This window comes from Aplidium turbinatum, chromosome 2, assembly GCF_918807975.1.
Source record: "Aplidium turbinatum chromosome 2, kaAplTurb1.1, whole genome shotgun sequence".
NCBI lineage: Eukaryota > Metazoa > Chordata > Ascidiacea > Aplousobranchia > Polyclinidae > Aplidium > Aplidium turbinatum.
The window spans coordinates 48848111-48871925 of NC_137473.1; the positions used below are offsets into that span (position 1 = coordinate 48848111).

Sequence of the window (23815 nt, forward strand, 5' to 3'; positions counted from 1 at the left end):
GATGTTGTTTAATGTTTCAAAAATTAAAAATATGGATTGGTAAAAATATATAATATATATTATATATACATTTTTAAAGGCAAAAGTATCAAACTATTAGGCATATTATGTAAAAAAAGCATCTAAAACTGAGTGCACTTTCATTCCATGAGCACAAGATTTTCACTACAAATGGCAACATGATAAGTATGTATTTTTCCTTTTGTACAACAAAACCCAGTTAAATGCTTTTTGCAATAAAACTGCACATTGCAGTATTCACATGCAGTCAGACATTTAAAGCAAACACAAAAACATAGCTCTGTGTATTACCATTACTCATTACACCATTACCATTACTCAAAGATAAGGATTCTGCGTAGTCTATTCTTGGTGTTAACAAAATTAATATATATACAACATAAATGCATTTGGGCATAATTTATCAATTAGAAATAATTGCAACATAAGGTACTGCACACTAAGCTAAAATACAAATTCAACTTCAAGGGCCATGACCCCAATATGCAGTTGGCTTGTGAAGAGGATATTTCTTGAATCGATTTGATTCATGATATGATTTAATTGGTGGCAAATTCTGAAAAGTTTCAAAATAATGTTTTAAAGTAGGGTGATTATCTAAGCATTTTGCATCCAACATGATGTGACGATCAAGTGTTTCACAAAACGCAAAATCAACAAAAGTCAACTTATCTCCAGCCAGCCAATTTCTAGCCTTCAAAAACTTTTCAAAGTTATCCAACTTTTTAGGGAGATTTTTCAAGTATTCAACTTTTAGCTCATGAAAATTAGGTTTATAAATCATCAGCATAAAATTAGTACGAAAATCGTTAACTACACCTGCAGCCATCTCACAAAACATTTCCTGTTCCCCAAGATCCGGGTATAATTGATTATTATTTTTGCGAGCCAGATACCTCATAATGGCCCAGCTTTCAGTCATTTTTATGTCACCGTCGATTAGGTAAGGAAGATTAGGAAAATGAAGTCCCAAGGTGTGCTTCACACTATGCCATTCATCAAGACTGTAATCTGGTGGACCTCCAAAACGATAAAAAATATTTTCATAGTTAATTCCCAGGTATTCCAACATCAAACGAATCCGTTCTCCTTTGCCACGCAAATCCAAATATCCAAGAATTAATTTACCCATTATATATAACGCTACACAATAAGTATACAAATAATCTAAAAACAAGTTTAAATGAAAAACAACTCTTGCAAAAATGAAAAATAATGACATCACCCTTCTGTTTGTAAGTATGATACTTTAAGCTGCTTATATTATGAGGGTACATGTTCTGAATTTTTTTAATTTTAATTTTATTACTGTAGGCTACTTTGGTAAAATTATGGTACTTTGGTAAACACTGTACTCTGATGTACAATCATAACTGGCTCATTTTCAATGTCACTAGCAGTATGCATGTATCTGCATAACTGCCCATATGGTGAAGTAGATTTATAATACATTCTTTTTTAATTCAATTTTTTTATTTTTTTTTATGGCACAAACATGTAAACAATGATAAAGTAAACACACAAATCTGGCACCAACAAAGAAAAGATTTAACAAAACTAAAAAAAGTTTAAAATATGGATCAATAAAACAGTGTTCAGATATCAATAATGTGGATCTCATAGACATATGAAGACACTGCACTGGGGGTCCACGTCTTTTAGGTGAGAGAGTTAGGCGCCGGTCAGATAGGCGATAGGCGTGCACACTGTGGCGTCTGGACTCTGGATATTTAGGTGCGGAGCACTGTAGCGCCCATTCATTTACGTGCTATTCCTAGTAAAGTCTGCAGATTGTATCAGCTTGGCAGGTAGGGCAATGCTTTTCACACAAAATGTTATATTGAACAGAAAAATATGTTGTTTTGTTAATGCGCGTGTGGACATGAGGTGCGAGACAACGCTCTACTACTCTTGATATTAGCACATCTCCACAGGACATTTGCTATGCATCCTGAACACAGGTTGCAGCCACATGGAACTTTACTTAATCTGTTATCTTTCGCAATTACTTCTACTCGGGATGGATTGGTCGTACGAGACAAAACGCTCGAACTACATGAATACATTTCTAAAGGGGATACGAACTCTGGCTACAAGTTGCAAGCATAATGGCGCGACTTTACTCGTTATTAAACCTAGTCGGGATTTTGACGGAAAACTTAGTTACTCTTCAATCAAGCCTACCACCTGCTTGAATATAAGCTACCATAGGCGTCGAAATAGGGTGGGCGGCGCCCACCCTGCTGTGAAACGAGGGTGGGCAAAATACGTTTCGCCCACCCTGTTTTCATGACACTTATGCAAAATAAAAGAACTTCTTTTTTTATGAAGTGTTTGTTACAATTATTTCTGTTTTTGTTAAACACTAAATTATCCAACCAACTGCAGCGCAACTTCTTGTTTTACGTTATGTCTCTCGCTAGGTATCCAACAGAACAAAGCAATTCCGCAACAACGCTGCGTTGAAAAAAGGCGTTTGAGCATGATTTGATATCAAGCCAATATCACGCTGTAAAACCGCCGAACTCATCTCTCTCTCGCTCTTGGGACAACGCATGTTGAAAACCTGTCTAGAGCAGAAAGCCAAGACAATTAGAATCCGTGTGGCCTAGCTTTTCGTGGTAATCGAAATTGCGCTGACAAGTGTGTCATCAAACTTCAGTTCCGGGTCAGCGTAACGGAATATGAATATGACATCATTATGAACATGACAATAAAATAACCGATACAAACTAAAGACGTACTGTACTGAAACAATCGCTTTTTACAAATCTTTTTTCACAAACTTATTGCTGGGTATAAATTGGGGAACCACGCGATGTTGGTTACATTTCTTTCCGTCTTGGTTACGTTTGCTTTTTTATATAATGTCACGCTACATCTTGTTTCCATTTTGGAAGTTCTGAATACTTTCCTGGTTGCATGTGAAATAACTTATTCACCGACCGCTAAAAATATTCTATTTGTCAAACCGGACCTTTGTTAACATCAGTTGAGTAACCTTTCCGATTGTGTTGAACTTGAAGTGTTGTTGCTGGGAATCATTCCATCTACTGAATAAAGAAGGCTTAGAGTATCATTCAAGAAGTGTAGGTAACATAAGACATGAAAGCCCTCATTTTACTAAGCTATGGAAAATCGTAAATTGTATATATACAGGCTATATGGTATGGAAATCTAATCTGCTTCTTGTAATTTTGTTAAAAGTTTATCTAAAATACCGGTAAATGTTTTTTTTTCATTTGGTGCGTATTTTGAAACACGAGAACAATATATTTTTCTGTTACATTTTTTTGTGTCCAAAGTGACAAAACTATCATTTCTGTAGAGTGGCAATTGACTAGTAGACCGTATGGTCGTTTCGTTGTTGCCCTGCCAGTATGGGAACTTGTGCCACTTTTGTAGTGTATGTAGCCGATACTAGGCTATACAACTTGCATATTTCAACCATACACTGTTCCATTTAAATAAACCATTGATTGATAGGCTGTGCTTTTTATCATTTACGATCTTGCACTACATATAAATACTGTATAAACCTACTTTCTGTAATTATTAAATTTGAAATGTTACCATAGTAGGCTACCGTAGCCTATGTACTAAGTCGATTTTTTGACTAAACTGTAAATATTATTAACAAAGTTTTGAATGTAATGAGCTGCTTCCAAATAAAGATTATCTGATAATTAATTTAATTAAAACAAGTTTTTAGCAGCTCAATCAACTGGACAAGCTGCCACAAAGCTTTACTTTTGTTGAATTTGCTACAGCGGCTAGTCTGCGCCCTGGTTCTGTTGTATGTTTGCAAAACTACGGTGTTGCCAATACTTTTTAGGGAGTTTTTCAAGTTGATGGCGTGGCGCCCCACGTGGTGGTTTGGTATTAAATTTTAAAAAGAAAAAATTTCTAGAACTTGGAAAGTTGAAGTAGGAAGCGAGACTTGCACATAAAGCCCGTCAGAACCAGTGTCTCAAGAGTTGAAAGCCTTTTTAAAAATCATGCAAAACTCTGTGGAAAACGAATGAAGGCCTTTTTTGGTAATTTTCTTTATCGGAAGTAGGCCAACTCTTGAAGTCGATTTACAGTGAAACAGACTTGGTAAAATGAACTTGAGTTTTGTAGAGTTTTTGAGCTTAGTGCGAGGAAATGTATTTGGGGAAGTCCAACAACACTATGCATTGGTGAAGCGTTTGGTGGTGGGTTTCAGCGGGGTTAACACACTGTGTAGAGTAAGCCAACAGTAACAGCAGCCTTGGCTTTTGCCAATTTTTTAGCAGAGTAGCCTATCCTACTGCACACTTTCTTGGCTCCACAGACTAAAGTGTTCACTATTACAAGGTCGACACTTTTATCAAAGACACCCCGCGGACTAACCAGATGTTTGCGTCTATTTTGCAGAACTTTCGTCCAAAAAAAAAACAACACTTATTTACAGTCGACAAGCACGAGCCATCTCACTTCTTGTCGACTCTTCTCCAAACGAGCAACCTCGTTTAATAATATGAAGAAAGTCACTGATTCCAACCGCACAGTTAGATATGTTTTACTGTTCAGCAAAGCTGTTCAGAAAAGCTGACTGTTCAGCAAAGCTGACCAGTAGAACATATCTGAGGACGAGGTTGAAAACTTTTTGTTGAGGACTGAAAAGAACATAAATGATCAAATGTCCCGATAACTCAATTGGTTAAGCGCCTGCCTTCACGAACAAAGCAACTGAAAGATCAAGAAGCGCTGGTTCGACTCTCGTGGTGTACCTGCGCTTCAGCAACGCATTTCAAGAACTGCTCTTCATTTAGATGCTAATGGACGAAGAAATAATTCACAGACAATTCAACAATCGGAAACTTCACTCTGTCGATCTTGGTGACAAGGCCTGCTTCAGTGGTTCAAATTAGCATTTAGCCTACAAGTGGACTACCATATGCGAGACTGCCATAGTTAAGAAATCTCTATAAAGAATTTATAAAGAAGCTTTCTCAGTCCGAGAATAAAGATTTGCACAATCAATCAATGCAACCAGACTTCGTTTCTTTGTCTCCCACACAGTGGCGCCGGCAGGGGGGGGGCAGGCGGGGCAGCTGCCCCCCCAATGTTTTGGGCATCATCTTTAAAAAAAATTTTTTTTTATTAATTCATATTAATATTATTATTTTAATATTTGGATCCCAACCTCAAGTAAGTCAACTCAAGTTGCAAGGGGGGGGGGGGGGGGAGGAGGTAAAAGCTCTCTCTTCAAAAAAAAGTATGGAAAACCTTGATGACTAAATTGTACAGTAGATAAAAAGATTTTTCTACAGTAGCAAACCTCACACTCCCATGACTTCTTCCGCGCGCATTTTGGCATTGGTTGCTTGCAGTGATTCTTTTACTTAAACAAAACGTTTTGTTTCAGCAGTTTTGAGTTGTTCGATTCTTAAGTTGTAAAGGAGACTCAATTTCTCCAATATTTATCATTTATGTTTCTTCTTTAATCTCAGCAGAGTATAAAACTTGTAAAAGTTTTTCATCCATACGACGTCATGAATGAAATTATATCTCAAATCGGCGTAATGACGTGACATCATCTAAACATTTTACCGAATAATAAATTAACAAATTCGATCGTCAAAAGTAGTTTGGTGGTGGTAAATATTACGTAATGAAAAAATGTGATAAGGTTGGATGACATTATGTCATGTATTTTCAATACAAATATGAAGTTTAAAATTTATTCTGTTGTTCATAGTCGTAATCCACCTTCAAAGCGGTAAGCTACTACAAAGAACAATTTTCGATAAGGGGGGCATCAAGAATAAGCCGACATGACTTTTAACTCTTAGAAGGTTGGGCTCCTGGAGTCTTGCTCAGTTTGGGGGGGGGGGATGTCAATTATTCTTATGCTTTAGGAGTGATATCTCTGTTATTTTGGCACGGTTTCAAAATTTGGGATTCACTTTGTAAAATTATTCACGCTGAGCATATCCGAAAATTAAAACTATGTGAATTTTAGAACTGCTCATATACGTTGAAATGTTGAGGTCACTTATGAGTGTAATTTGTAGCGTGAGTTTACGCATTATTTTTTGGTAGAGTAATGAAGAACGTGCATAGTAATGTTGTGATTAATTTTTTTTACATTATTTTACATACAGCCAATGCCCTTTACGCTGTGAAACAGTTAGGATTAACGAGATATGGGCCAAATTAATTACTTTCATCCAGCTGATGGGAAAATGTTTCACAATAGAATATGAAATATTTCAGAGGATGTGCTGAGAAAAGCCTTATATCTTTCAATTTATAACCTTTATTCGCTCAAAATTTCAGCTCAATAGAGGTGAATGAAAGTTAGGAAAAGTCAAGAAATCTCGTAGTCGCAGCCTCAGTGGTTTTAGAGATACAACTGTTGATACAAAAAAGTTGAATTGACAGCCCCCCCCCCCCAACCTTCAAAGGGTTTGCATTGAGTCAACAGATCTATGCCTTAAGGTTTACGTCATCTCCGGAGATCAGTAAAATATAAGGTTGTTATCTTCAGTGCAACAAGACCATTGATTGATTGGTTTAGTGAGGATTCGTAGTCCCATTGCTTTCATTTTGAGTGATCATACTGATTTTCAATTTATTCCTACAAGACGTTACGTAATGAAAAAATATATAACTAAGGTTGGAAGACATTATGTCATGTCTTTTCAATTCAAAATGAAGTTTAAAATTTATTCTTTTGTTCATAGTCGTAATCCTCCTTCAAAGCGGTAATACAAAGAACAATTTTCGATAAGGGGGGCATCAAGAATATGTCGACATGACTTTTAAGGTTTACGTCAGCTCCGGAGATCAGTAAAATATAAGGTTCTCATTATCGTGATTGTAAGCCGCGGGAAATTTTTTCTCTAAAAAACAGATTCCCGGGAAGCTAAACATTTTTTCCAGCCCTGGTAGAAAACAAGAGAAATTAAATAATATACCACTGTCTTGCACCAGTGGCGTAGCCAAGGGAGGGGAGTTCGGGGGTTTCAACCTTTCAAATTGAATTTACCGATGTTAATACATTGTTTACAAGAAAAGTTTTAGCCTATGATGTAATTTATCGTCAAACTGTGCAAGGATGCAAGCCATCTGCAACTGCTGAGATCGCTTGTTCGATCTAGATTAACATCTAAACAGCTATTTGTTATACAAAACTTGAATATATCAGAAATAGCCTAAAGTAACTTCATTGTCTCAAAGCTTTTTGTTTGACACTCATCAAGATATATGACCTCTATGACGTTACATTTTCTAAACTTTGGGTTGACTTCAGAGCTTAAAAGTTAGTGACTTACCGGAATAAGATCGTTTTTTGAATCAACCAAGGAGAAAATTGATAAATAATAAAACTGTAATAATCTCGCATAAAAAGCAATCAACCTATGTCTCTAAAACAAAGTTTGCCTAATTTTAAACGAAACTGCATTAAAAGAGCGAATTTTGCCAATACCAAACTTTCAAATATCTCAGTCTGGAATTAGCAACAAGAAAACAGAGACTTAGCTTTATTTCCGAAAAATGCCGAAGAAAACATGATCTTATCCTTTTGCTATGCCACCGGACAGTACCATTTTACAGAAATATTCATACCCACAATTTTGTTGAAAATGCTCTCAGAATGCACCAAACTGAAAGCAATTTTTCAAAATTTTCTGGGGGAGGCCCCCCAGACCCCCCGCCGCTAAGTGTCGCCTTCGGCGAACACGCCATCGGGCTTCGCCCGCCGGCTGTCAACACCTCCCCTTTCAAAATTTTTGACTATGCTACTGTCTTGCACTGTCAATATTTTGCCCCCCCAATGTTGAAGGTCTGGCGGCGCCACTGCTCCCACACCAATATCAGCTTGATCGGCTTGTCTCTATCAGGATAGGCGTGGCTTGCCTGGATTGTTACTTTTCAACCGTTTTCGCACAGACGTCGAAGTGTTTTTGCTCAATCCTTGGCACGATTTCTGAGTGCCATACTGCGTTCTCCTTCTTGCAATTGTGGTGCTAAAAGGTAGGCCTACTGTAGCTATAGCCCGCAAACCTGTATCCTTGTGCACCAAACGAAGCACAAGGTCTGCTCGTCTTTGGTGTTGAGACCAAAAGACCGAATGTTTCCAATAACCTTTCGGTGTAGTCTAATAATAATTTTGATCTAAGTGCAATCAATGCTAAAGAATGTAGGCTTACAGTAGGCCTAGAGACGACTATAGGCCTAAGTGATATAAGTAGCCCACTTAGGCCAATATTCAAATGAATTTATTTATTGATTAAGAAAAGATTCACAATTTTATCTTTCGTAGCTTGTTTTGAAATACCAGCCACATGCTCATATACAGTCAAATAGCCAATAGGCTACCCTAGTACCCTAGGCTACCAGTTAGGAAAAAGGATGTTACTCTATTGTCAGTAGCATAGCAATCCATTAGATACTGCGTGGTCAGTAAACAACTGAACATATCCAAAGGCGGCAAGGTTCTAGTGGTGGAAAAAATATATAGGCTACCGGTTATCGTAGTTTTTCGTTGGAGCTGAAATAGCCAAACCAAGACCAAAAAGTCGAGTCGTTTATCTCAAGCGTTGTTTTGGGTAGGCTATGACACTTTCAGACGACCTTTGCTTTTTTTCAAATTTTACTTTGGTACTCCTTCGTCACTTTACTTATGGTATGCATGCAGGCTATAACTAGGTGATAATCTGCTTTTATTCCTAGGTTTCGTCAATCAGACACGACTGACTTTTTAGGGGGCTAGATCAGGGGGTGATTACTCGTCAAGCATGGCAAAACACTGCACCAAGTTGTTGTAATGTAAGCCAACTAAACATGCAAAATGAAATTCAATTTAGCCTGATTGACGAAGCGTCGGAATAGAAACAGAATATCACCACATCTTGAACATCTTGTGATAGTTGAGGTTAGTTTTTAGTAGGTTTTTATAGTAGTTTTTGGTAGAAATCCCTGAGTTCATCCATGTAGTAGCCTATGGTACGATTCGTACGAACTACAGTATTATAGAGTAGCCTACGGTAACAGCTATAGGATACCTACAAAAGAAGCGCCCAGTTGTTGAAAAACCTGCTGACAGGATATTTTTTGCTTTGAAGCCATTTAAACCATAGTTGATGTTTTTGTGAGAAAGCTAAGAGATTAACATTTTTGTTTTTGTGAGAAAGCTAAGAGATAAGCTAAGAGATTCACATTTATAACACTGAAGATGAAGACAGTATAGTTTTCGAAACGTGTGTTTGCTGAACATGAGTTTGGTATTTACATTTTTTGGCTCTTTAATTTTTGATTTTCAAAAACAAACTGATAAAATATGACTTGACCGTCTATGGGAGAAAGTATTGGTTGTCTGCGTTGTAAATCTTGTCCATAAAATGATTAAATCTAAGCACCGCCCGTACCTTTCAAGATATAACTTTTGGTTTAATATCTCTAACAGTAGGTCTATAACAAATAACGAAAATAAGTAATAACAAAATAAGTATAAAAAAGAGTAGCAAAATAAGTATAACAAAATACGAAAATTAACTAATATGCGGTGCAGCTAGTTTTGAAAGTATTTAGGCTTAAAGAGTAGCCTATGATTTGAAGAAAGGCATAGCCTACCTACATTAATGCTGGCCTATTGGCCTACATCTTCCGGCACTATTTTGTTTGGTTTTTCAAAAGTAGGTTTTTTGACTTTGGAAAATAAATGGAGGGGCTACCGCCCACCAACATAATTATAGAAATGGGCTACTTTAGTCCAAAATTTAGCTTTTGTTTTTAGCTACCGGTACCTAGACGACCACTCACCCAGTAGACTAGATTTGACAGGAATTTCAGGGTAGACTACTTTTGCATCTTGGCCCCGTATGATTTTACAGACGCAAAACCTTTTATGTGAGCAAAAAAGTAAAACATATCATTGTACCCTCCTATAGCTGCATTGGTATTACCAATCCATTTTTCATTAAACCTCTTGCTTTTGTGACGAAAACTACTGTATCTCTTTCAGTGGCGTAGCTAGGGGGGGGGCAGAGGGGGCGAACCGCTCCGGGCGGCACGTCTAGGGGCGGCACTTTCAGACTGCGGTTTTTGATTTTGATTATAATCTGATAAAAAACGCAATTCATTTTCACATGCTTTTTCTTGAAGGGGCGGAAAAATCTGAATCCGCCCCGGGCGGCACATTCCGGCACATTCCCTAGCTATGCCACTGATCTCTTTTATCGATGATTTTACTTTAATTTTCGTCATATCTTTCCATTCTTTGAGGTAACTTTTGGGTTTTTAAGTGGTGCATAGGCTTTTGTTTTTATAGGTTTTTTCATTGGGGCCCCGGATTGGAATCGAGCTCTAACTTTCCTCTCATCAAGTCTGCCACCTTTCAATGAATCTATTGTTTGTGTAAACGTAAAAACTACACTGCACAATCAATAGAACGAATAGACTCTTATTTAAACAAAGATTTACCACAGAGACGAAACGTAACCTAAATGAAATAAGTTAGGATAGTTTTGATTAATTACAGCAATTTGTAAGTTTGTGATATTAAATCAATTGGTCTATGATCGACTCACTAAAACGAAAATTGAGTGACAAACTTAAAAGCGGTACGACCGGTTTGTCTATGGTATTCGCATTAATCTTTTGTTGAAGAGATATCTTCTTTTGTTTACATCACCACACGTACGCTATTGACTACGCAACACCTTTCGAGACCTAAATTCTCTTGGTGCAAGGCATGTTGACATTTAACAAGTCTGCCCTACGTCATCCGATCTAATGGAGGAAAAAGGCAGCAAACTCCGGTCGGAGCAACAAGCACTGCAACGCATTTTTTGTCATTGTTCAACAAGTACCTTTACATTTACATATATTCAACAAATGACGTGATGAGGTGTGGCATACGAATAAGTGATAACAAACAAGATTTGAGTTGTAATGAATTTTTAGTTCCAAGTTTTTTTTACAATAGACTCTTATATGTAGGCATAGTTCAGCTATTCACACAGATTTTTCTATCAGGATGAGATGATAAGTTACTTAGCACGAAAGAGACATTGAGCGTTTGTAGTACAATGCTAAATCTTAGCTGAACATACTTTAATGTAGGATGTAACTTCAAAGTGTTATAAAAACATCATCAACATATTTTGGAAAAATTAGTTAATGAAGCAAGAGCGGAAATACACGTTGCTCATTGCTTTTCTGCGGGAAGCATTTTGTCAAGACATCAGTGACCAACGGCTTAATATGAAAAAAAGGGTGCTGAAACTGTGTTTACGTAAAAGATACAGAGTAGGTCAGAAGTGCACAACTTGTGGCTGTAGATAAAACTTTATGCTGCCGTCCACGTGTACTGTACAAATAGCTTATGGCAGCCATGCACTGATAAAAGCTCTTTGACTGTTAAGTGCGGGTACATTAGAATTAAGGATACGAGTACTTTATAAATGAAATTACTTTAGGTTACTTAATACGAATAGACAGATAAAACCAAGCAACCACACGGAATTTAACATCATACAATTAGAGTAAACATAGAACTATAAACTACGAACGTTTTCGGCCATATTCAAGTTAGCCCTTCTCAAGTAACGAAAATAACTGATTTTACAATAACATCTACCGGCACATTGAAAATAATTGAGTTATAATTGAGTTATAAATGAGTTAATAGAAAATAACATTGAAAATAACTGAGTTTTTCAATGTAGATGTTATTGTAAAATCAGTTATTTTCGTTACTTGAGAAGGGCTAACTTGAGTGGCCTATGGCCGAAAACGTTCGTAGTTTATAGTTTTATATTCACTCTAATTGTATGATGTTAAATGCGGTATGGTTGCGTGGTTTTATCTGTCTATGGTTAAAGAAAGTCACCTCTCTACCAAAATTGTATTAATACGAATAAATACTTAACTCCTTTGCTATACAGCAATGTGGCCTAAGGTTGATGACATCCAGCGAGATGCCTGATTTTGTATGCTTTTCTACTTAAACGCGAGACGTGGGAGTCATTAATGCAATGCAAACTGTGCTTAAATAAATTTATTCCAGGTTTGGCCTTTCTTCAACGTTAAATGAGAATAATTAAAATTAACTATAGGTTGCAAATTTTGATATTGTTTAGTAGCAATTAACTAGTCCAGTAATTAGTTGAAGCAGGTTTTAAAATACTGTCTACCTGCATCCCAAATGATTAAAATGACAAAGCAGGCAAATTTTAAAGGGGAAAAATGAAAGTTGAGATGGACAAATATTTTAATTATGAAGTTACACAAGCTTAAAGGTGCGAAATCTGATGGATAATCAAAATAGTTTGCAGCCAAACGTTTATAAAACGTCATTCAACTAGTAATACAATGTCATTAAAACGAAGCAAAACCTATTCAGAGATGCGTGCAAGCAGGAAACAGATTCAGTGCATTTTTTAAAAGATCGTTGAACTGACATAGTACCGAACTTCAAGTCTAACGAGTCAGACGCAACCACTTTACCCTCAATCCACGGAGCTGGTAAATACTAAGATATATATTTTAAAATACAACTTTACCACGTCGCTTTAAATAGGTCTTAGGAGACATAGGGATCATAATTCCCAGGCATATACAGTTATCCAGACACCACACTTGGAAATAACTTTTTTTGTGCAAACTGTTGTTAAAATGGTATTTTTACCCAAGCTACATTCTTTTACTGGCTATTCACTGATGTATTGTCATCTGCTGATTATGATGTCACTTCTTGCATCAACAAGCCAAGGTGAGTTTTCTGTGTTGTTGCCATATAAGCCTATTTTCCTTTTTGTCTATAGGCCTATAGACTACAGCACGAAGATCTATTCGGCAAAATGTTGACACTAATTTCTTAAATATCTAGTGACTAATCCAACGTCACCTGCTCATTGAATCAATCCATCAAGTTATAATGCAACCTAGTGTTTACCTTTTCTCCAGTTTTGTATTTTAATTATGTTTGAATAAGAACCTTCAGAGGTTTTCACCATGAGTAAAACATGGTAAAACAGGCTTTTAGGAGAGTACAGCAACTAAGCAAGGATTTAGGCGTTTCTGATTCGAGTTTGTCGTGGTTTAAAGCAGGTGTTTTGATCCACTTCAAAACTCTGCATTCTGCAATACAACGTTTATAAAGTGAAATTATTGGTGACTGCGTTTTGCACTTGTTTTCATATTTCCTAAATCACAACTTCAATTTATTAATATATCATGACAAATGCCTTTCCAGGTTTGCATTGCGTAACCTGCAGCGAAGTATCCAGCAATCACGAATGTAACCTGAATGGAACTATTGAAAGATGTTCTTCTCAGCAGGTAATTAGCATCCGACTAGTTACTGGTATTTTGGTATTATTGTTTTATCAGGCCTTAGAGGCCTAACGTATTTGGAAAATTAAAATTTTTATGAAGAAATAACTTTGCTAAACTATAAAAATAACTAAACTTGGAAACATTGTCGGTTGTACATTATGCAGCTCTTTTTAACTAACTTAGAATGGAAGGCTGCTGAACTAGTAACAGCTTCTAGAGAGTTTGATAGGATTATTACAAAAAGTTAAATAATTTCACATAGTATTTGTTTTCACATTTAATTGTATATTTTGTCTGAGCTTCTATGTTGTAACAAAGGCCGAGCTAAAAAAATCAAAATATTATAAAGATTTTTGCTTAAATAATAATTGTCATAAAATTTGCTAATCTTTTTAAAGTTGTCACTAGGTAAAGGTGAGTCCAATGCTTGATCCAAGCATCAGGGGATGAGAAGATAAAACTCTCATTATACTAAGCCTTTTAGAATTAACGAGAGTACGGTGGCCACTTCCTTTCTCTTGGCCGCGTTTCTTTCAGCAACTAGTCCTACCCAATTTATTAGACCCTGGGTAGAGTTGAGCGGTGTTGTTCAACAACCAACTTAAGCCGGGAATCGAACCAGGATTGCATGGTTAGAAAGCGAGCACCTTATCCGCTGCGAGAGTAGGGTAACGAGAGTAGGGTGGCCACTTCCTTTCTCTCGGCCGCCTTTTCGTCAGCAACTGGTCCTACTCAATTTATTACACCCTGAGTAGAGGCGAGCGGTGTTTTTCAACAACCAGCTTAAGCCAGGGAATCGAACCAGGATTGCATGATTGAAAAGCGAGCACCTTATCCGCTGCGCCACCCCACCGCTGTAAAGTTGTTACTATTGAATTAATAGGCTCATTATTATTATTATTTTAACAAAAGCGTTTAAGTAGTGTAATGTTCAGCCTTGCATATGAAAATTTGCCAGTTTAGCTATAGGGCCTATAGCCTCTACATATTTTCATGTTATCGCGCTGTCATCGGAATTTTGGATAGTTTATGGTGCAAACAAGAAAATGAATTTCCATTTGTGCGATTGTTTATGCAGTGTTCAGCTAAGTGGATATATATCACAGCTTACATGAATTTTTATAAGTCGATTTTTGTCAAAAAACATTTTAAGCTTTTATGAGCTCAAGTTAATCGCCGACGTAAGAGGCTAACGGACATATTTCAAACTTAGTCTATTGTTCGTAAAAGAGTATCGTGTTGAAGATACATCACGCCAACAAAGAGACATGTGTCAAGTTTAATCTACGTTGGATCAATGTTTAGGCATCGTTTTTAAAATATCTAATTTTGCTAAGTCAACGCTATTAGATAATAAATGAGTGAAAAACACTGTAATGCGTTTTGTTATTTCAAATGGCACAACTCAAGTTTTGCCTTTTTTCGCGTAAAGCGCAAAACCGATTTTATCGCCAACAATGCATTGATTGTTTGTTGCATCCACAAAATGCGAACAATGCAGGTGATTTTTCAAACAAAATTGTGGTTTAAGAACAGGTTGTCAAGCATATTTTCATAACATCGGTGTTGTCTTACTTTGCTTACGCGATATTTTTTAAACAAGTGATACGATTCTTCAATGCCACAATTTAGAACATCACTGTGGGCGTATAATGAGCTGAATTTTTCAGCATTGTAAAAAAGCCATCTTTTAGGCATTGCGAATTTCTCAATCATTTTAAGATTGTACGTTTAGTTTACGTTTAAGAATTTTACAATTTAAAAAATGTTTTATGCTTGTCATATAAACTGGCCATTCTGTGCGCAAATTAGAGGCTGTCACATGTTTTCTAAACAAGGCACACTTATAAAATACACTCGAACATTACTGCACCCCAATCTAGCAAGATAAATTACTGCTCAAGTTTGTTTCACAAATGCATGAAACTAATCTGAACATTTTTATATACAGGAAGTGCCAATTGTCTGTAGATGCTATAGATCTATTCTACAACGTATCAACAAACTTCTGAATAGTTCTGTGATTCAAAAATAAAGCGTCCAAGGACATTATTTAAATGTTTTTTTTTTTTACAAAAACGTTATGCGAAAGCATACGAAATCAAAACGAATCGAAACGAAGTCAGATGCTTTGGTCCTGAATAGCCTACTCATAAGCCTGAGCCCTGATTAATTGACAAATCATTTTGTTTTATGTCAAATATTTCGATTAAACAAACTGGAACGACACCAAGGCAAAGAATTTCACTTCAAAGCGTAAAAAGATATTTCAAAATTTTGAAGTAATTTTGAAACATTAATATGACAAACATCCTTACAGTCTACGAAAGGTTTTTTAGCACCATTGGAGCACGGGCATCCGTGTAAAGAAACCGAAATTTTGATGCAAATATGACATAGCCGAATTAGAATGCGATTCATAGCTGATAGGCTATCCAGCTCGAAAAGAGGAGACCTCTGTCTTTTTTTACATAGATCTATCTTCGACAGTTCATTATTGCGTGAGGCTCGTTATACAGATTCCTTTGATAATAATGATTTCATTTACGTACCTAATTAGTTCTGCTTGACGTTGAACATTTTTGTGATATAAACAAAATCAGCATGCTATAAATTAAACGTATAATTTTATAGCAGGCCTAATACATACATTACTGTCTTAATTACGACACAAGTTGGAACACCCTTTTAATACTACAACATGGTGGTACATAGAGCACACCTACAGAACTAAGGTGTACCAAAAAGGGTACAATATACATGGTTGGGCATTTGTTTGTACTGTGCATATAGCATCAATCAAAAACACCACACATGCTGAACAATGGAGGTAAAGTGCTTTGTTCAAAATATCACCATTAGAAAAACTAAAAAACACTGTCGGCGATAATCGCTTGTCTCAAACTTGTTTTAAAACTTGGCAACACGATTAAAATGTTGTATATTGCAATAAACCAAATTTTGTATACTGTGCATTTCCAAATGTCTTGTAATCCTATTAATTAGCTTCAAGGATTATTTTGAAGATAGTGTTTGCGAGGTGTAATAATCAGGTTAAAAGTTTTTCAGCATAGTTGCGCTCACAAAAACATTTCCAACAACGGTTTTAGCAGCCTAAACTGGAAGTCAGAGTCAAGACTTGAATAATATCAACTAAAAACAGAACCGCAGCTTCGAAACTATTGTTTGAAATGATCGGATTAAGTTTTTGTTTGTACGTTTGTAGACATTCTTAAAATTTTGTTGTTGATGAATTGTATTTGCTAACTCTAATCTCTTCCATGCAACACAACTAATAGACTAGTAGACAGAATTTATTTAAATTTCTTCGTAGGCTGTTACGAGACCTGGAGCTACTGACTATGCAGTAAAACACAATTTCACTGCACGATTGCCATAAGGCAAACAATTGAATGTCAACACAACACGTCTGCCAAGACATCGAGGTTTATAGCGAAATAATCGATTGCATTTACTATTTAAGCTTAAGGAAGAATAAACTAATTTCAAGGCTTGAGATGTTTATAAAGAATAAATGCAGATGGAGTTCTGCTTCGCCCTTGTGGGCCTCATCAGTGCAGTGATGGTAAGAACCTAAAGGTCAGAACAAGGCATTAATACACTCTTTACAATTTGAAAACTTTTCACTCTAAAGCAGGGGTTCCCAACCTTTTTTACACCGTGGCCCTCTTTGAAAATTTTGAAAAATCAATGGCTCCCCTATTTTTTTCAACCTTTTGAAAAAATTAAGAAACGTCATTTTAATTAAAAAACTTATTTATACAGTTACCGGTAGTTAGAATGATAAAATGATATAAATACAACACACTATCATAACTATTCAATTATTCATAATCATTAAACTTTAATTTATTTCTTTTCTGATATAGTGTTGGAGTGGACTTGGAGATGATAAATTTAAAAAAAATAATATTTTTCAAAATTTTCCATGGCCCCCTTGAAAATGGCTCATGGCCCACGAGGAGGCCATGGCTCTCAGGTTGGAAACCCCTGCTCTAAAGCTACAAAGCGAAGTTTTTATTTTTAAGAAAACTTTACACACGAGAATACCATCTCAGCAGTATGGCCTGATGAGTGCTTCTTACTGTATCCAGGACATCTTAGGCTGACTTTCGGTCAGGTCATAAATACAATCTTCAAAATGTTACCCATTGTGTTCTATAATTTTTAGATTGTCATTTTGTATGCTTTTCTTTTTTACAGGCTAGCTGCTTTTCCGAGATTCGTATCCACGGTGGAGTGTACTCAATACGGAAAGGTTGTATGCAGGAGAAATCATGTCGGGTGCAGGCAAACGAGAATATTGTTCCATCAAGGAAATCTGATCGTTATGTTTACCGCAGGAAAAGATGCAATGCTGGATACGACAATTCAGTTTGTCATTACTGTTGTTCGTACGATCACTGCAATGTTGCTGAAACCCCACAGTTAGTTGGCAGAAGTAAGACAGGTTTTGTCTTTTCAGGCATTGTGCAATTGTGCGTTGTAGTTGAAAATACAAACAATGACTCCCTTAATGTGTGAAAACACTCCTGCTGATTAGCTTTAATTAACGTTCACACATTTTCCTTGCAAGCTTGCACGGCAATATAGGAGTAAAATTTCGCTTTTGATTGACAATGATGCTGGGTAGTCATTTTGATTAAATAATGACAAAAAATGTGGCAATGAGTCAGAATTTTTGTGGCAAATTGGTACTTAATCAGGTTATTTTAAAAAGTGTACAAACCTGTCAATTGGGAAAGAACCTATGGTTTATGAGAACGGATTACTGTTGGATTAAAATAACAAAAAAATTGTTGCCCATGCAATAATTTTTGTTGCAATTGTCGCTATTATTGCACACAACCAGGTGAGAAAACACATAAAAAATCTTATAAAACAATACAATTTCATGTGACATTCTTTTACAAGAACAAGCAATAATTTTGTTCTTGTTGCACCTGCTCAGACGCATTTGAAATAGATGCAATGGGCTAATGGCAGGCTATGGCAAACGTAAACGTTCGTTTTCAAAATAGTTAAGCAATGCGAACGGTAAACATGTGAAACAATAGAAGATATTTTTACTCTTTTGAGCTAAATAGTAATTTATCAATAACACCTTTCTTGCTGTGTTTCACAAATTTGCGAGTTTATAAAGTTTTTTGTTTTTTTTAGCAAATTGCTCGCACAGGTTTAGCTAAACAAGAAAAGCAATTGAAGACCTGAGTTGATGAACTACTTTAAGTCACAAAATACAGCTTTTGGGAAAAAGCAAGTTGAAGGTTTTCAAATCAAACTTTGTGCGAAGACATGCATTGACCATTATGCAACACATTTTTGGTGATAACTCAATTTCCACAAAACGCGACTTAAGTAGTTTACTCAGATCTTAATTGCAAATCTTTTATGACATATTTACGTTTCCTGTGTTTTATTCCATAGATCAATCTTGCCTTCAGTTTTTTCCGTTCTGTCGAAACAGCTTTTGGAATGAAAGAAACGGCTTTCTCCCGGCAGAAGGGCAAGGTGTACCTTGCCATTGCGATACTTTATGCGAGATGAATGGGGATTGCTGCGGTGATTATAGAGACGTGTGTGTAGGTCAGTTCATAGGAAAGTTAAGTGAAATCATAGAGAAATAAAACAAAGTAACTTCAGCGGTTTAACATGATGTATCACATACACAAATATATCATAATTAAAAATAAACTCTAACGTTTTCGACACGTAGGAGAAGACGGGGCAAAGCGGGACGCGGGGCAAAGCGGGACATCGCGATTTCTCACGTTTTGTATTCTTTGGCTCCCTCTAACCGGAAGCACTAGTTAGGCAACTATAAACTGTATTTGCTGTGAAAAAATGGCGACTGGCAGAGCACAACGCGTGTCGTGAGGAAGTAAAATGTGTTTTGGCATGGTTTTTTATAAGAAAGAGATGGAAAAATAGCTACCACATTTGTTAGCATAAGCGAATTTGTTGGTAGCTTTGTTTTTATCTTAGACATTGAGACAGTATTTTTTGGTAACAAAAGCAACTTTTACCTAAAACTTTACAGGTTTCAGCAGAGATGTAATTTTCTAAAGGCTATACTTTGGGGCAAAGTGGGACAGCTGTATTAGGGCAAAGTGGGACAGTGCATTAGAGCAACATGAGACTCTAGAAGTCTAGATTGTATCTGTGGTTCTTCTGTTGATTGAATTTTTGTTTATAACTCTTTCAGCCTTCAAGATTGTAAAATGTTTATCAGCATTCATTTAAATTGTACCGGTAGGCCTACACAATTTAATTCTGACAATGGTTCGTCGCTATAAGAGAAAAACTGAAATAGGTAAATGGACGGATAGGCTATCAATATTAAGAATGCAATAGAAGATGTGAAAAGCAAGAAGTTGTCTTTGAGAGAAGCGGCTAAACAGTACCAAATCATGCAAAAATGAAGTGTCCCGCTTTGCCCCACGGCTGGGGCAAAGCGGGACATTTAAAAAAAAAAATTCTTTTTGATTTGTACTATAAGAGTAGAAAGATTCCGCTTGATCTTCGAACCAAATATGCTGACCAACTAAGGCTTTCGATTAAAAAAGAAATTAACTAAATCCAACAATCAATGTTGCTGAAATTACGTTTTTACGAAAAGTGTCCCGCTTTGCCCCGTCTTCCCCTACGTGTGTCCTCATCAGGAATTACATATCTGCAATATACATAAAATGAAAATTGTAAGGTAAATTTGAATTTGCAGTGTAACTGTATGCAGTAGCGTAGCCAGGAATATTGAAAGGGGGGGATTTGACGACCCAGCGGCGGGGGGTCTGGGGGCCTCCTTCAGAAAATTTTGAAAAATTACATTGAATCTGGTGCATTCTGAGAGCATTTTCAACAAAAATGTGGGTATGAGTATCCTTGTTAAATGGTGCTGTCCGGTGGCATAGCAAAAGGATAAGATCATGTTTTCTTCGGCATTTTTCTGAAATAAAGCTACAATTCTCTATGTTTTCTTGTTGCTAATTCCTGGCAGAGATGTTTAAATGTTTGGTATTGGCAAAACTCGCTCTTTTAATGCAGTTTTGTTTAAAATTAGGCTTTTTTTTTAGACTGAAAGCATCATTCTCAAGCATAAAGAGACTGAAAGCATTATTCTCAATATCGTGACGTCACACGCGTGCCAAAGGGGGGGGTTGAAACCCCCAACCCCCCCCCCCCCCCTTGGCTACGCTACTGACTGTATGCTAACCACACATCATGTTAAACCTGCTGAAGTTACTTTGTTTTATTTCTCTATGGTTCAACAAAGCAAACTCTCTACCAAAGCTTTATTAAGTAAAGTCATATACAACCAGAGGTAATAAATTTACAACATGCCACCTGAAAACCTTAACACTGACAAGCATGTTGAGACTGAGTTGACGTAAAAATCCTTTGAACTTTAAAAAAATTTCAACGCTTTTGAATGGTCCCTTGAAGTAGGCTACATGGGCTCCTACCACACTGCCACAGGCGTGTTAAACGTGAAAAAATGTTGAAACGTGTTGAAACTTCATGTTATGCTTGTGCAAAAAAAATCTTATAACTGTATGTGTGATTGTGATTAGGCGTTCTACCGAAAGATCTTCGAGCGGTAGATCCATTTGGTGGCGCTACTGGAGGAGAATATACAAAAGTATTGCCGCGAGGTGGCGGTCTACCGCTGTTAAGATGTTTCGTTTGCGAGGAAGCGTCATCAAATGAAGAGTGCAACAGCAAAGGAGAAGTTGTTGAATGTCAACCAAACCAGGTAGAAACTAATTATATTTCAGCGTTTGTTTGTACAGTATCTTGAAAATTTATGTCTCATTGGTGAAATCAACCTTTTGGCCAAATACACTTCTTCGCCGTATGACCCTCTGGGGCGGAGGACCTCTCTTTTTACCACATCAGATTCACGATGTTCTCCGCGCTACATTAGAATGCTATTAGAAAGCAGCCAGTTTTTGGTTTTATCATCCAAGATGCGCAGACCTTCCACTCCGTTAGGTGGCTTGAAGATGGTACAATCGTTGATGATGTGGCCTGCGGTCTGTTCCTCAGTCTGAGCACCACGTGCACCAGAATTCAATAAATATCAACTAAGTCTAATTTTAAGGATCTATTCTAAGCTCCAAAGTAGGCTACACTGTTGATGAGCAATAGAAACCATAGCCAAAAAGTTATTTGGTCGCATTTTGAATTGCAGAGATCGTGTGTGACAGAAGTTCGCATGCGATATGGCAAACGACGGGTGTCGAAGCGTTGTGAACAAACCGCCGCTTGTCGGACGCTTCAGCAATCGTATCCTACTTGTAGTGACGGGGACGTTTGCTTCTCCTGCTGTGACGTCAACTACTGTAATGTCTTCGAACGACCTCATCAAGTTAATCTGAGTAAGAATAGAGACGTTGAAGTGAAAATCTGTGCTGGGTGGCCCAGTCCCAGTATACCAAAACACTGTTGCAATCTTTACTGTGATTGTTAAAGCCATTTCAACATCACAAAAAACTTGACAAAAGACTTAAAATTCATCCGTCCTTGAGGCTATACCAAAACAACGATATTTATGTTTCACGTTCATCTAACATCAATTTTTATAATAGCTTGCAACCTTCCACTATCAATTTGATTTCTTTAGTTTTTTGTCCCTCGTTTTATAGGTTTGTCCTGCCTTAGAAATTTTCCTGGCTATCCGCAATGTAAGCGAGCATCCATGTCTACTTGCCAGGAATCAGATACTAGATGCGCCAGCATGCTGTGCAAATGTGACAGCGATTGCAAAAGGTTTCAAGACTGCTGCTCTGACTATGATGAGTTGTGCGCAAGTGAGTTTGACAGGTGGTTTAACAAAGACTATGCTGTTCAAAAGTCTGTACTGCAGTGATTCAAAGTCATTAAAAAAGCTTCAATATATAATTTTCTAATACCAATTCTTAGGCTTTCGTCAAACAATAGAGGCTTTTCTAAGTTTCAGCACATGAGTAGAATGTGTTACCGTCGTTAAATGAATGATATGAAGTTTTACTTGACGAAAACAGGAAGGCTTTTTTGTTTCTTCCCTGGTAGCCCAAAAATACCCACATCAAACCTTCACCTACAACCCCACATGGCTAAAAACAATTGAATTGGCAATGCGATATTTGACTGTGTTGAATGCAATGCCATAGGCTTAGTAAAATAATTGGCTATGTCTAACGTGTTTTTTACGTTGCAATTAGGCCAAGGCAGGCATGGTTGCTTAGGCTACTCTTTTTTTTTTTATCATTGCTGTAGGCTAATTTGTTTAAACTCTTTCAACTTTGTGTTTTATAGCTCCAGTGACAAATAACCTACGATGGGTTTTTCGAGAAATCAGTCGAAATCAAAGAGGTATGACTTCTACATTTGGTAGCACAGAAGAATTCGGAGAAATACCTAGATTCAACTTTCGCCGTGGAATCACAAACTCAAGATTTACAATTCTGCATGACTATCCAACTGAGGTTGAACTCACTCCTGCTCTGATTGAAGAAATGGTGCGAGAAAAAAATGAAAGAGTTTCTCTTTTTCAAGAAAGATGGGGCAGAAAAGAAAGAAACATCCTTTATAATGAGCAAAATTTACTTTTCCAAATGCTTAATGCGAAAAAGTTGTCTAAGAAATCGAATGGAGGATGAACCATTGAATGCACATGGCAACCTATGATGTTAGGCGTTAAAACGTTAAAGCTGACAAACATCACACAAAGATGCTGTTGAAACAGTAAGCTACAGTGATTTGGTCCGAGGACATCTGGTACATTGAAATATTTGTGATAGAGTGACTTTATTGTTGTACAATTTGACCTCATAAAATGACTTGGTGCAAAACAATTTGAAAGCGGAAAAGCAAAGCTTTTTTACTGTTGCAAATCAAAAATTCACTGCAAAGTACAAACAGTGGCGTATTCTAAAATATATGTCCAGAGAAATAAACAACCGCAATCGGCATACTGGTCTCAGTTTTCACGCAGAATATAAACAAAAAGGAAGACAGTTGTTACAGTTAGGTTTTACCTTTTCTTGGTTCTCATCTGCTAAGAATCTATATACGTTCTAATACTGAACGAACTCACTGAATGCTGTTGCGGTGGTTTTTAGATAAACGATTTTTGCAACAATAGTGAACTACAATGATTCGTTCAGTATAAGTTGCAGACTGATTTGATCTAGAGTTTTAATACCCAAATATATTTCTAAATGAACAGCTTGATAGAACTTCCAGAGTGAACGTTGATTACCAGAGGCCAGAGCCGTTGAGAGGATATTTTGAGCCCGGTACCAATAAAATTCTTAGGCCTTAAAGCAAGGCATTTATAAGAAAAACGCACTATATCCAAAGAACGCGCTGTGGTTTCTTCATGTTTTCAGGCATCTTGAAAATGCTTTGGCACCTAAAAGTGATCTCGGCTCGTGTCCAAAAGTGCCTTCTGGACCCCCTATCATTGCTACTGTTG

The 23815-nt window shown here is 36.8% G+C and overlaps 2 protein-coding genes across 2 annotated transcripts; one reads left to right on the forward strand and one right to left on the reverse strand.

The window, feature by feature from the left end:
- Positions 1 to 37: 37 nt before the first annotated feature.
- On the reverse strand, positions 38 to 1172 carry LOC145765398 (glutathione S-transferase Mu 1-like). The gene is made up of 2 exons (XM_082577216.1): positions 841 to 1172; positions 38 to 577 (listed from the first exon to the last, which is right to left on the reverse strand). The coding sequence occupies exons 1-2, from the start codon at positions 1151 to 1153 to the stop codon at positions 561 to 563; spliced, it is 330 nt and encodes a 109-aa protein (XP_082433342.1). The 5' UTR covers positions 1154 to 1172; the 3' UTR covers positions 38 to 560.
- An 11569-nt stretch (positions 1173 to 12741) lies between these two features.
- LOC145764362 (uncharacterized) lies at positions 12742 to 23097 on the forward strand. The gene is made up of 8 exons (XM_082575979.1): positions 12742 to 12769; positions 13253 to 13338; positions 17560 to 17797; positions 18784 to 18942; positions 20928 to 21109; positions 21548 to 21734; positions 22002 to 22166; positions 22654 to 23097. Exons 1-8 carry the CDS (start codon positions 12742 to 12744, stop codon positions 22995 to 22997), a joined length of 1389 nt encoding a protein of 462 aa, XP_082432105.1. The 3' UTR covers positions 22998 to 23097.
- The last annotated feature ends 718 nt before the right edge of the window (positions 23098 to 23815 follow it).